The sequence below is a fragment of the Brassica napus genome, chromosome C2 (genome assembly GCF_020379485.1).
Source record: "Brassica napus cultivar Da-Ae chromosome C2, Da-Ae, whole genome shotgun sequence".
Lineage (NCBI taxonomy): Eukaryota > Viridiplantae > Streptophyta > Magnoliopsida > Brassicales > Brassicaceae > Brassica > Brassica napus.
In genome coordinates this window covers 475,453-487,934 of record NC_063445.1, presented here as the reverse complement: position 1 = coordinate 487,934, position 12,482 = coordinate 475,453, and the positions used below count along the sequence as shown (strand labels likewise).

At 38.7% G+C, this 12,482-nt stretch overlaps 5 protein-coding genes across 7 annotated transcripts; 1 reads left to right on the top strand and 4 right to left on the bottom strand.

Annotated features, from left to right (window-relative positions):
- Window positions 1-117: 117 nt before the first annotated feature.
- On the bottom strand, window positions 118-1,283 carry LOC125581364 (mitochondrial import inner membrane translocase subunit TIM14-3). The gene is made up of 3 exons (XM_048746665.1): window positions 993-1,283; window positions 716-894; window positions 118-505 (listed from the first exon to the last, which is right to left on the bottom strand). Exons 1-3 carry the CDS (start codon window positions 993-995, stop codon window positions 349-351), a joined length of 339 nt encoding a protein of 112 aa, XP_048602622.1. The 5' UTR covers window positions 996-1,283; the 3' UTR covers window positions 118-348.
- Window positions 1,284-1,458: 175 nt separating this feature from the next.
- On the bottom strand, window positions 1,459-3,946 carry LOC125574827 (protein IQ-DOMAIN 2-like). 2 transcript variants are annotated; one of them, XM_048746660.1, is made up of 6 exons: window positions 3,585-3,946; window positions 3,289-3,355; window positions 2,890-3,210; window positions 2,593-2,814; window positions 2,377-2,496; window positions 1,459-2,279 (listed from the first exon to the last, which is right to left on the bottom strand). In XM_048746660.1, exons 1-6 carry the CDS (start codon window positions 3,929-3,931, stop codon window positions 1,665-1,667), a joined length of 1,692 nt encoding a protein of 563 aa, XP_048602617.1. In that variant the 5' UTR covers window positions 3,932-3,946; the 3' UTR covers window positions 1,459-1,664. The 2 variants fall into 2 exon arrangements, with proteins under 2 accessions (XP_048602617.1, XP_048602618.1); XM_048746661.1 differs by having other exon boundaries at window positions 3,289-3,365; window positions 3,585-3,827.
- BNAANNG00590D lies at window positions 3,943-7,047 on the bottom strand. 2 transcript variants are annotated; one of them, XM_048746664.1, is made up of 6 exons: window positions 6,910-7,047; window positions 6,581-6,651; window positions 6,332-6,478; window positions 6,160-6,233; window positions 5,920-6,056; window positions 3,943-4,574 (listed from the first exon to the last, which is right to left on the bottom strand). In XM_048746664.1, the coding sequence occupies exons 2-5, from the start codon at window positions 6,629-6,631 to the stop codon at window positions 5,921-5,923; spliced, it is 408 nt and encodes a 135-aa protein (XP_048602621.1). In that variant the 5' UTR covers window positions 6,632-6,651; window positions 6,910-7,047; the 3' UTR covers window positions 3,943-4,574; window position 5,920. The 2 variants fall into 2 exon arrangements, with proteins under 2 accessions (XP_048602621.1, XP_013720239.1); XM_013864785.3 differs by lacking the exon at window positions 3,943-4,574 and having other exon boundaries at window positions 5,646-6,056.
- A 75-nt stretch (window positions 7,048-7,122) lies between these two features.
- LOC106424045 (importin subunit alpha-9) lies at window positions 7,123-10,236 on the bottom strand. The gene is made up of 11 exons (XM_013864783.3): window positions 10,013-10,236; window positions 9,616-9,841; window positions 9,325-9,478; window positions 9,149-9,251; window positions 8,883-9,067; window positions 8,709-8,788; window positions 8,391-8,541; window positions 8,076-8,157; window positions 7,942-8,000; window positions 7,551-7,859; window positions 7,123-7,475 (listed from the first exon to the last, which is right to left on the bottom strand). Exons 1-11 carry the CDS (start codon window positions 10,212-10,214, stop codon window positions 7,311-7,313), a joined length of 1,716 nt encoding a protein of 571 aa, XP_013720237.2. The 5' UTR covers window positions 10,215-10,236; the 3' UTR covers window positions 7,123-7,310.
- A 137-nt stretch (window positions 10,237-10,373) lies between these two features.
- Window positions 10,374-11,988, top strand: LOC106423969 (lipid phosphate phosphatase gamma). The gene is made up of 2 exons (XM_013864712.3): window positions 10,374-11,098; window positions 11,761-11,988. The coding sequence occupies exon 1, from the start codon at window positions 10,426-10,428 to the stop codon at window positions 11,092-11,094; it is 669 nt and encodes a 222-aa protein (XP_013720166.1). The 5' UTR covers window positions 10,374-10,425; the 3' UTR covers window positions 11,095-11,098; window positions 11,761-11,988.
- The last annotated feature ends 494 nt before the right edge of the window (window positions 11,989-12,482 follow it).

Below are 12,482 nucleotides of genomic sequence, written 5' to 3'. Positions count from 1 at the left end.
TGTAAGGGATATGCGCGATACCTCAGCCCATTAATACAAAGGCCCATTACATCTTGGACTTTAAGATGCTTGTTGTCTGAAACGGACACGGTACATATATGGTCGCAAGAAAAGGTATTTGATTTCAGAATCATCCTTCCCAGACATAAATTTTATTTTAGATGAAATTTAACATTCTTGGTGTCTGTTATCATTCTCTCGATGTGTGAAAAAAAAAAAAAACATAATCACATGTTTCTCTGGAAACGTAATAATGATGATATACAAACAAGAAATGGTAGAACACATTAGACGAAAAGAGAGTAGTTTCATTAGGTTTTGTTTGTAATAAACTCTCTCATATGAGAATCAAAAAGCAGAGCCAGAGTTATTGGATTTGCCAAGCATCATATCTTTGGCTTCATTGATCTTGGAAGCAAGATAGTGGCTACCTCCAGCGTCAGGATGGTTTGCAACCATTACTCTCCTGTGAGCTTCTTTCACCTTCTCCGCCACAACTCTCTCCCTGTTATAATTTTAACAAACACCACACACTATCAGGAGAGTAAATACTAAATCGAATGTATTATAAACTACAAAGCACAAACTCAAAGAGCAGAAAAGGGTTATTCACACCTAACTCTAGCTGGTATTAGCCTTGATGAAAATCTCAAGACCATATCAGTTTAAGGAGCAAAAAAATAAAGAAGATGAAGGAGGAGGATTAAGGACAGACCTAACTCCAAGAATGAGAGCAGCTTCACGCCGTGTCATGGAAGCTTGGAAACCACCTTCATAAAACCTGCGTATTCTAGGGATGGATGGCCTAGCCTTGAAGGCGTGCCAAGCAATTATACCATATCTACCAGCTAGAGCAGCTGCAGCTACAGCCGCACCTGCAACCATTGGCGTAGCCTGTTGTAACCACAATTACAAGAAACATCAGATACCCAAAAAGGAGAACCAACGTCGCTTTGGAATAAAAGAGGAGAACAAGTATAGCAAGGACTTACCATTTTTTTCAAGTTGTTAAGCAGATACAAAATCGGATTAAACGAACGATACTTTAATCTCTATCAAAATTTGGAAAGCCGATGGGTTTAGGGTTCTTCAATAGAAAGACGATGAAAAGAAAAAAAAAACAGAACAAAAAGGTCTTTGCCTCTTTTGTCTTAATTTTAGTATTTGTTTGCGTGGGGAAGAAGTCGGTTATGTGAATATTTCCAATTTTTTTATCAGGTCGGTTAGGTGTGAATCAAAGTCAAATACCTTCTTCCTCTATCAGAGGATTCGTCAATTGATGTCATTTTTTCCTATGTCGTCAGTCAAATAACCTTAACTACAAATGTTTTTATGAAATTTTGGATTTGATTATTTACGACTAACACTAATATAAAAGTACACTACTATTAATTAAGATTACGCTTATACAATATAAATAAATCTCAAAAATTCAACAAAACAAACAAACAACATGAATTGAAAAGGTAACCTTATAGTTATATAAGTCGAATAATGAAATTTATTGTAGTATAAGAAAATAAATGACACGCGTTTACACTCTGCACAAATGAATTACCAGACTGAAAGTGAACGTACAACAAACATACAACCATTTCCGACAGATACATAAAAAGTGGAATCATAAATATCTTTATAAAAAAGACAGTAATAAATAAATTACCTCAGCTTCCTCCTCCATTGGTCACGGCGACACCGCCACCCTCCACCTTAGGAGGAGCTGAGAACCGCCGTGGTTTAGGCAATGCAGGTGAAGCCGGATACGAGAGGCGTTTCTTAGCCGTAAAGCCATCGTTCTCCTGCGTGGTACCACCGCTCGATGGGCTCTGCGGCTTGTTGACCCTGGCTCTAGCTGATTTAGTTGGAACCATATAGCTCGGGAGAGTCTGCGAGCCGGCGAGGCTCTCGTCATCTCTCACCGACGAACCAGCGATGCTGTGCCTGCGGTTCCTCTCGGACAGGACCGAGATTGTGCTCTTGGCGTCGTCGTCGTTGGATTTTCTGGAGGATTGGTTTAGCCTCGAGGGAGTTGGAGGTGAGAAGAAACTGTTTTTGTTTCTTGGAGTGCCGCCGCCGCCTCTTGCGGATGACGGTGTGTTTGGTTGAGTTGAGTTGTTGCGGGTTATAGGTTTTGAGGCAGCATTGTCGTTGTTTTGTTCGGAAGTGTTGTCTAATGGTCGACCAGCCATCCATCTCTCTAACCAGCTCCAACCCCATGTCGGATTGCTCGGATCCATGAACATTGGGTTTCCTGATTTAGAATTGTTCTTCCAGTTTTGCTGCAACATATGATCAACAGCACATCATTTAAACGAAGACAGTTTCAAACTCTAATGTTATGTGTTCACTTTTTAATTGCTATATTGATGAGATTACCTGATGAGTGTACGCATAAGCCAATGCCCTTTCTCTTCTCATCGTCGCCTCGTACTTGCTCAGCAACTTGGCTTCAACTTTTTCCTTTGATTGAATGCTATCATCCCAGTTGTCCCCGTTCTGAGAGCAGCAAATGAAAAAAAAAGAAGATAAAATCTATTAGCACAAAGTTTCGCATTTTCAGATAGAAAAGAAGAGACGAGTAAGTAGAGAGACCTTCAAGCCAGCAAGCTCTTTGGCATGCTTCTGAAGGAGTTGTTTCTGGCGAGCCTGATTCTCTTCAGACATTCTGATTCTCCTAGCTCGGATCTGTGACTGCACACGAGAGAGAGTCTGCATACATTTTAAAGTGTTTGCAGCTTGGCGTTTAACAACAGATCCTTCCATCAGTAACCTGAGCCTGACCAAACCCCTCATTGCCCGGAGTGCTCTTTTTGCCTGTATTATTACACAAGATAACGTTATATATACTCCTCAAAAATAAAACTCAATCAATGGAACAGTAAAACATACCAAATAGCCTCTAAATACAGTCTGAATCAAGATAGCAGCAGCTTCTTCGTTAGACTTTCCAGCAAACCGAGGAGGTGCAGCAGCACGAGGACGAACCACCACCTCAGGAGGAGCAGATGAAGATGGGGCTACATGAATATCAGACGTCGTAGCATTCACAGCATCTGTCGAAGGAGGGGAAAGATTGATGTTCCGTTCAACAATCACTTCAGCTACTCTCACCTCAAGAGGAGGAGGAGCAGGAGGAGAAGATTGCCTGGCTTGGTCAGGAGGGTTAGAGATCACACCATTTGGACTCTCCGGAGACTTGCGTTTTGACTTCTGAAAAACATCAAACATCCAATATGTCAACACACACACACACGAGAGAGTATATAAAGACACAAACTTTATGCATACCTTAGAATCAGGGCTGAAGGCTTTCTTAACGCTAGAAAACCACTTTGCTTTTTTCCCCATCTCTTCACTGTGTAATCCTTCACAGAGATTAAATAAAACTAAAATTATTTTCAAATAAAAACTTAACCGAACCTAGTAGTCATCTCTAAATCTCTAAAATAAGCTTTTAAGTCAACAAATTCAATATTCACCCAAACGCCACTAGGAATCGTGATTATTGCCAGATCTATGAGCTAAAATTTTCAAAGAAACTTAAACAATTCAGCTCAGGAATGAAGAACAAAGAGGAATCGTACCTGCTATAGACAGTGGCACCAGATCTGATAGAAGAAGAGCTAAAATAAAAGTCTTCAAGGTAGAACAACACTAGAGTCCACCCACCGCTTATCGTAGGAGAAGAAGAAGACGAAAAGGCGTAGTATAGAGAATCGGGTGAGGTTTGGATCTTTGCTGAGGTGCCAAGATATCTTCTCTTCTTCACATTCTCATTATTGCCAAGAGAGAGAGAGAGAGAAGAGAAGACAGATGGATTCAAAGCTGGGAGTAGAGTATTTGTGACGGTGTGTGTTTCTGCGTGAACCCACTTATTGGGCCGCTCTTTTGGGCCCCACTTGCCTTTTTTTTTACCTTCTTGGTCATTCATTACTCTTTTACTTTTCTTTATATATAGAAAACTTGTGGTAATTTGATTAGTTTATGGAATCAAAAAGCTAATGATAAGTTTGATTCTTTACGTTTCATTAACTTCTCGATTTTGTTAACATTGCCTGTGATCAATTTTTATTTACCTTAAACTGAAACGATATTTAATGAAATTTAACAGAGAGAAACGACTTGTAATAAATTAAAGTTTATCTAGATATGGGTCATTTGTGGCCATCTGAGATTTAAATTATTAATCTCCTCTACTTGAGCTAAAAAGGCTAATAAAAGTTATTATTCGTCTTTTGTGGGGTAAAAGTTAAAGTATTAACACCTTCGTATATTTTCGTCGGAATTTTTTTTTTTTGTCGAACAACCACCGTTTTTTTGTTATACCATCGTTTATCTTAAACAAGTAAAGTAGAACCGACAAAACATGTGAACAAAAATATCCACCAGTGATACAGCCTTTAATCATTTTAAATATGCTCTAATAGACCATTATATAACGTATCTTTGATTCGGGATTGATAAATCATGATAATTATTCGAACATTGTTCATTTGTTCACCATATCCTGTTTCGTGGTCAGATCCTCCACACTTCTAAGTAAATTTTCCAGTGAAATATTTGTCACATAATACCTAAATTCATGCAACAATACATATTTACCATGACAACGAAATAGGAATTTTTAATTGTTTATATTTAACATATACACATCAAAAGCCATTTCGCATTTTTTTTTCATTTTTTGGTCAACTATATATATTCATTCTATCTCGGAAATACCATATATATTGACATACGATGAACTAGGATGATTGAAATATTATTTAAATTTGTCTAATGAATTAAGTATTACCTGCCTAAATCATTGACTTTTTAGAGATAAACCGAACAGGTTTCTTTATCAGTGGCCAGCTTGTATGAGTCTTCTTATTAAGTTCGTTATTAACAAAACGGAAAAATGCATTTTAAAATATCTCATCACTCCAAGTGGCGTCTACCGTTAACAGAATTTTTAGTATATAATAAAAGCTGTTTTCATATATAAATAAGTGAGAACTAGACATTGGAGTTTAATAATTTCAACTAATCAAATGATTTATTGTCGTCCATCATATGGTAGTGGGTGTATATATATGCATAAGATATGCTTCTGGTAATTTATAATATTAATAGGTGTCGCCAAAATTGGTAGTTAAGTTGGGATATGACATTTCACCTAATGATAATTAATATCTTTGCATTTTAATATCTTTGTTACGGGGAAAAGAGGAATTAATTCTCTTACGAAACTTTTTTTTTATTTTGAACTTTGATCTTAGAAACTCTCTTTCCCCGTAGGTCCATTTTGTTTTTTTTTTGGTCTTTGCATTTTAGCAAGTGAATTAAATATCAACAAACTATATGTTTAAAAACCTTATTACTTTTAAACAGCTAGACAAAAAAAAAGTTTGGTAGCTAATGCATCGAATCAATTAAGAGGGTAACGGCCCTGATTATTTTTACATCGAACCGAAAATCGATTTGGCATTATATGCAAGTCAGTGGGTCATGCAAGCATAACCAGGGCCGTTAAGCGTGTAAATAGATAAGCCAGAGAGTTGGTAACGACCCGACATTACGTCTTGTCGTCATAACTCAACGGCTGAACATTTTATTTTATTCACATGAGTAGGTAGTTCATATGAATAGGTGGCTCCACAACCTTGGTGAAGTTATCCGTTTGGGAGAGTCATCATCTTATATTAACCTCAAAATCTTACATAAAAAACAAAAAAAACAACACGATTCTGGCTTTATTTGAGAAGGTTCATGACAAGATTGTTCTATGTGTTCCTTCAGGAAATGATATAGCTTTTAAATCGTTGCAAATCTAAATTTCCAACCAACCACATGTATATATGTTGGTCCAAGGCGATACGTAATATGTTCTTGGTAATATCTGATAACACTACTTCTTTTGTGGGTTTAGATGGTTACCTCAAGGCTCAATGTTAGGATTGTGAATCAGGAAGCGAGCGTTGTGTAAGAGGGAAGTAGTCTCCTCGTTTGATGCATCAAGCAAACGCAATTCCTTGATCTCCTCCTGCCATTTCTCAACGTACTCCTTGTGTATCCTGTTCATATATGCCAAAAACAGATATACTCATGTGAGTGAGTGTGCAAACATCTCAATCATGTTACACACATAAAACATTATAGAGGCTTCTGTTATCTCACATGATCAAGCGTTCCTCGAATTCGTTACTGAGTTCCTTGAACATTGTCTTCCCTGTGTCTAGCAGATTAGAAACCTACAACAACAAGAAACGAGAAGAATCATCAGTGACAAACATATCAATTTCTTGTTGAACTTAAAATCAAAATGCGTTTGTTATTCATCAGAGCTTACAGTTTGAGTGAAGCTCTCAATCTTGTCGAGAATTTGAGCAATGTTAAGCTCCATCTCATCAGAAGCAACAAGTTTCGTCTCAGTTTCTTCGTTCTCAGTTGCATCCAGCCCCATTCCATTAATCGAATCTCCATTTTCCTCTTCATCCTATCAAAATCCACGCCAAAACTTAAAAATAAAAAAATCTAATCCACTACTACAGATCATCATCATCATCATCACGAGATCAATGGAAGATAGGAAACATACAGAAGGCTTCATGCGTTTATGAGATCCTCCGTTTCCTGCTTCCTCTTCCATTTTCAGCGATTTATCTAAACCTGCATTAAAAGTTGGGAACGACGATTCTCATAAATTTCGAATTTCCGAGGCAAAAACGCACGGTTACACATCCCAATCAGATTTCGATTAGTGATTCTAAGCGACGTTCGTTAAGTAAAGCATCGCAAGTGATTTTGGATTCGCAATACGAAACCGTACACGATTGATTACATCCCGATCAGCTAGATTCTTCTCCAATAGAACGGAAGCAGCTAGATCTAGATCTTCGAAGAGGATTAATAGAGAGGAAAACTTACGCGACGATGAAGGAAGGATTGCTCGGAAGGAACTTGAGAGAAGATGAAAGAGCGAGCGAGTGTGGAGACTGGGGAAGTAGCTGAGTGACGGCCAAGGAACGCCTTTAAATAAAGAGTTTTTTAATTAGTATTTTAAACGACCTCTTCCAAGTAAGTACACGTCATTAGTGGATGATTATGCGAGGAAGCATCATCTACTCCTGCTTGTAACACTAATGCAAAAATCATCAACTTGTGAGACAAAACTGTATTACAAGTTACAACAACATCAACAACATCAACCAACCCCTAAATAAATTTCAGAACTCTCTTTCACACTTTCTTTCGTTACAAGCAAAAGCTACGATGACTGGTTTCCTTTGATTCCATCATCCCCCATGATTTAAACTCTGAGGCGACTTTCATTCATCGATTCCATAATCTTCACCAAAGTATTTATCCACAAGACTGTTTGCCATGACTCTCAGCTCTTCGTTTTCATGGAACTGGAACCTCTCCATTGCATCTATCCCGTCTTCTCCTTCCACAAGCTTTGAGCCTTCTCCGTTTGGCATTCCTCGTAAAACCTAACCAATCAAAACCCATATAGTTCAGGATCCAAAATGACTGAGCTTTTAAGACCATTTTAGTTAGTTGCTTACCAGCTCAATGAACTGAAGACCAAGCCTAGCAGCTTCTATATCAGGAGATCTGACCAGGTCAATAAAACCCCGGAGGCAACCGCCACTGACGATGGAGACTAAGTGCTCTTGAATTATCCTCGGTCTTGCGTCTCCTCCTTCTGCAGATTCTACACATAGGTTTCCCAAGACATAGGCAACTTCTTTCTTTATATCAAAGGGTGATGTCGAGAGAAGCCGTAGCAGCAACGGCATTGCTTCAGATGAGTGTATCATTCTCTTGTGTTCAATAGATCCCGCAGCTATATTAGATAACACCCACGCAGCTTCCTATAAAATTGGGTTCAGTGATGAAAAAAAAAGAAATTTTTTCAGATAACAGGGGAATACGAAGTGGGTATGAGATACTGACCTTCTTCAAGACGCGGTGTTCGCTTCTTAAGCACTTCGCAAGCACATTAATGATGTTTTCTGAAATTTGATCCGGATGTCAGTATCTAGAACAATATAAATGATTAAGCTAACGCTGTATCCACCGATACTAACCTTCAGTGTTCTGTCCACCGACAAGGATGGTTAACATTGCTTTGGGATCAACAGAGACAAAGTTGCCTAAACTTCTTAGAACCTGAATTCAAACTCAAGTTTAGACAGAAACCAAAATGCAGCATTTGAAAAAAGAAAATAGCAATGTAGTTAGTATTCTCTGCTTTAGCAATCATATGCTAGTATGGGTATAAATGAAACAAATACGACTTGGAAGCAATCCCTTGAATAGTATATAATACACTGTAATATATAAAATAAAAACTAACTAGGATCCTGTTTCTTTTGGAACAATTAGGTCTCTTGGAAAGTTACCGGGATGAGAAGTTGTAGACTGTCTGAAGTTGCTAATCTTTCCACAAGTAGTTGAAGAATGCCTCCCTTCAAAAGCATACTTGTAGCGATATCTGAGAGGGCAGAAAGGTAAACAACGATCCAAGCAATTTCTGTGGCAATTTCTTCATCCCTGAATTCAACAATCAACAACATTTTAATAAAATCATCCACCAAAGTTAAACAATAGAATATTGATGACATGCAAAAGACCCGCATGAAGCTCAGTAATCAGTAAGAGGCAAGACATCAAAACAAGCTAAGCACTTGCTGCAATAAGAGAGATGAAACTTTGCTCACGTTTTTTTCAAGTGTCGGAGAATTGCGTCAACTATCCCATCGACTCTGACAAGCTGCGCTGCTGCTTTTGATTCAGGTCCCTATATTAATGCATAGTTAGTGACATCACTGTGTACCCATGGATTTGTAATCATAACCCAATGTGATAAAAAATAGTCCCAGACTTTTTCACACCTTAATGAGATTTGACAATGCCCATGCAGCTGTTCTTACAGTTGAGCCCTTGTCAGGAAAAATCATACGTGCTAGAGGTGGCAAAGCCCCTTGAGACAAAAGTACATTTCTCAACTCTTCTCCTTCGCCCGCAACGTTACCAATTGCCCAAGCACACTGCTCAGCCACCGGCGCAGAGCTCTTTTCTGAATATTAAAAAGCATAAGAAATTTGATCCAACAAAAAGAGAAGAGCAATGAAAACAGACTTAGTTAGTCAATACAAACCTCCAAGGTGAGCAACGAGCAACGGCAGTGCAGGCAATAGAGCTTTTGTTTCTTCAGGTTTTCCAGCAGCGATGTTAGTTAGACACCAAGCTGACTCAAGTAACTGTAATTAGAAAGAAGTGAGATCAAAGATCACAAATCTACTTTGGAATAATCTCAAACTTAATGTTAGAAACCTGTTCATCAGGAGAGCCAAATGAAAGGCACTGCACAAGCAAAGGTATTGCACCAGCGCTGAGCGCAGCATCAATAGGAGGGAACTCTGATTTCGACAGTAAACGCCTGAGTTCTCTAAGAGCAGTCACCCTCTTCTGCATTACACCTTTTCCCCTGAAAATTAAGGAAGAAGATAAGTACAATTCATAAAACATGTTTTAGGTAATCATTATTCACTAAGCCAACCCAAACCAGTGTAGATAGCAAAAAGAATTACAAATCAATTCCTAAGCTTAACAGGAATCACTTACTGAGATTGAACAGCAGACTTAAGCTCTTCCACGGCTTTAACTGTTTGAGCCTCCAAAACTGGCTGCTCTTCATCAATCATCATTTCATTCTCAACAAATGCATCCTCATCATCACCGCCATTAGTACCCACCCTACAAAGCCGCTTAGCCCGAACAAGTGATTCTCTCCTTTCCTTGGCCACCGTAACAGCTTGTTGCCGCCTTCTTTGTCCCGCAACATTCCCAACTACACAGTCATATCCAGATAATACAATCAACATCCACGTCATATTTATCGGGAATCAAGTAAGAACACTGTTTCCCCTATCTAACACCCTTAGAAAAGCTATCATCTGCCAAATTAAACACTAAGGGTTCACGGTGGAACAGAAGACGGAGGGAGAATGAAAATAATTACCTGAGGACTTAATCGGGTCTCTTCGATTAGACGCGGAGCCATCATCTGCCATTTGGAGACGCCGGAGCTTAGTTCGTTTTTTCAAGTAGGTTTGATTCGGAATCGCATCGGAGATATTTGATTCCGAAGCACCAGAAAGGTTTTTACGAATTTTTTTTCCGGCAAATAAAAAATAACGACGAGTTGGATAATTTGGATCCATTCCCGCCCGCCCATGAAACCCGAAAAAGAAACACGGAGCTTTCGCCGACTTGTATTTTTCTTTAAGTCCCTAGTAGTTTTAATAATTACGAAATGTAACTATAATTTTAAGAAAGTACTATTGAGTCCAACGACTTTGTTTCAGACAAATATTTCAAAATATTACTTTCTTTGTCCTAACACGATTCCTTTGGATCTATCCCATCTTCGCTATGGACCTACCACAACAGCTCAAGGCCGTAACTCTCACACACGTCCGCTACCGTCGCGGCGATCAGCTCGGGCACTTCCTCGCCTGGATCTCCCTTGTCCCGGTCTTCATCAGCCTCGGCGGATTCGTCTCCCATTTCCTCTTCCGCCGCGAGCTCCAAGGGATCTTCTTCGGCCTCGGCCTCGTGATCTCCCAGCTCATCAACGAATTCATCAAAACCACCGTGGAGCAGGCTCGCCCCGAGACGTGCACCCTGCTCGAGGCCTGCGACTCGCACGGGTGGCCGTCGAGCCACTCGCAGTTCGTGTTCTTCTTCGCGACGTACTTTTCTTTGATGGGGTGCAAAGGGATCGGGTTCTGGTTCGGGTTGAGGAGCAGATGGGTTCTGAATCTGTTGCATTGGTGTCTTGCTGTTGTGACTATGTATTCTAGGGTGTACTTGGGGTACCACACCGTGGCGCAGGTTTTCGCGGGGGCTGCGTTGGGGGCGGTTGTTGGGGGGAGTTGGTTCTGGGTGGTGAATAGTGTGTTGTATCGTTATTTTGCGGTGATTGAGGAGAGTAAGTTGGGGAGGATGCTGTGTGTTAAGGATACTTCTCATATTCCTGATGTGTTGAAGTTTGAGTATGACAATGCTAGAGCTGCTAGGAACAACACTAAGTCCGATTGATTTGGTAAGTCTGAAACTACGTCATGTTTCTTTGAATCAGATCCTATTTTGTTCGGTTGTTTAGATTTAGTACCAACGAAATGTACTTGTTATCTTCATAACTTTGTAGGTGTATTAGAAACACACATGAGGAACAATGTGAATGCATATGAATCCATTTTACCACATGTTTTCAGAACCCAGCTTGCTTTTTTTTTGTCTTCTAGATTTTTTACTAAGGAGTACTCTAGTCCTTCTAGTTCTAGTTCCATCTTCTTGATTGTGACGCTTTTGACATTTATTCATCGAATTGACTGTAGTATTTGCATTTACGCATTCCTCAACAGTGAGTGTTTGCTGTTTGCTGATTTAAGATTTTTGAGAATTCAAGCAGTCTGATTCATTCATTGAAACACTAATGGACACATGAAAAACAATGGTTTCCCTCCATCTCTGCTGTTCAATAATAGTAGAACTGATATTTGTGAAATCGGCTGGTTTTGTTCTACTGTATTGTATTTTCACATCTCAGGTTTGCAAATTTTTATCTTATTTTAGTCTATTTCTCAGTAAGCTTAATAAAAACGGCTAAAACCAGTTGAAGTCATTCTTATTGTAGTTTATTAGCGAATTTGATCATCCTTCATAATATTAAATCTATTTGTGCATTGCTTCATCTTATTTCAGGTCGGAAAAGCACTGTTATAAGGCTCAAATGAACATGAAACTCACAAGAGCTTCTTCACACTTTTTATTTTTTTACATTCCTTTTTCATATTGACATATCTATATTGAAAGATACATTGCTTCATAGATTAAATAGAAAAATTATTGGTCTGTGGTTTTAAGGATTCACAAGCACGTCTTAGTGTATTTCTTCAATAGTTGGAAAGAGTTGATAAGACTTATGATGCATTACTTGAGTTCACATTAGAAAAGGAAAATTTTCTAGGTTGGTGTCTTTCCATGTGATTGGCGTCTTTGCTCTGTCTTCTTCACTTTGTCACTACACGCAAGAGTCAAAGAAAACTTTATTCCGTCTAAAGCGGATCCCTATATATTACGTTTCTGCAGACACTAATGTCTCACACGCATGTGGTGAAAAAGTGATATTCGAAGCTATTGTTTGAATATGATTACCTAAGTGTCTAGAGAAATTGAACAAACACAAAGTTTCATCTAAAGTTTCTAAATGATATATTTGTTTTCCATATGTTTTTTTTTTGGTCTTTGAAAACAATCAACAACTGTTTTTGGGTGGATATATCCATGGGTTAGTGAGGGAGTGGATAGTGGGAGACAAGAGTTGATAACTTGATATGGAGAGTTGAGTGATGCTTTTACAGTCCAAAAAGATTTTCACTTTATGTTTTTAGTGATTTTTGATTTTTTTCAAAATATATGTATAA

Excerpts from the sequence above, each read along its gene's own strand:
- LOC125581364 (XM_048746665.1), bottom strand. Across the intron at positions 506-715 it reads GCTCTCATTCTTGGAGTTAG|GGAGAGAGTTGTGGCGGAGA; the intron begins GTCTGTCCTTAA and ends AAATTATAACAG.
- LOC125574827 (XM_048746660.1), bottom strand. The coding sequence starts at position 3,931 with ATGAATGACCAAGAAGGTAAAAAAAAAGGCAAGTGGGGCCCAAAAGAG. Across the intron at positions 3,211-3,288 it reads CCTTCAGCCCTGATTCTAAG|AAGTCAAAACGCAAGTCTCC; the intron begins GTATGCATAAAG and ends GATGTTTTTCAG. Across the intron at positions 2,280-2,376 it reads CTTATGCGTACACTCATCAG|CAAAACTGGAAGAACAATTC; the intron begins GTAATCTCATCA and ends CATATGTTGCAG.
- BNAANNG00590D (XM_048746664.1), bottom strand. The coding sequence starts at position 6,631 with ATGGAAGAGGAAGCAGGAAACGGAGGATCTCATAAACGCATGAAGCCT. Across the intron at positions 6,234-6,331 it reads TTGAGAGCTTCACTCAAACT|GTTTCTAATCTGCTAGACAC; the intron begins GTAAGCTCTGAT and ends TTGTTGTTGTAG. Across the intron at positions 6,057-6,159 it reads TTCGAGGAACGCTTGATCAT|GATACACAAGGAGTACGTTG; the intron begins GTGAGATAACAG and ends ATATATGAACAG.
- LOC106424045 (XM_013864783.3), bottom strand. The coding sequence starts at position 10,214 with ATGGATCCAAATTATCCAACTCGTCGTTATTTTTTATTTGCCGGAAAA. Across the intron at positions 8,001-8,075 it reads CGGTGGACAGAACACTGAAG|AAAACATCATTAATGTGCTT; the intron begins GTTAGTATCGGT and ends ATCAAATTTCAG. Across the intron at positions 7,860-7,941 it reads AACACCGCGTCTTGAAGAAG|GAAGCTGCGTGGGTGTTATC; the intron begins GTCAGTATCTCA and ends CCAATTTTATAG.
- LOC106423969 (XM_013864712.3), top strand. The coding sequence starts at position 10,426 with ATGGACCTACCACAACAGCTCAAGGCCGTAACTCTCACACACGTCCGC.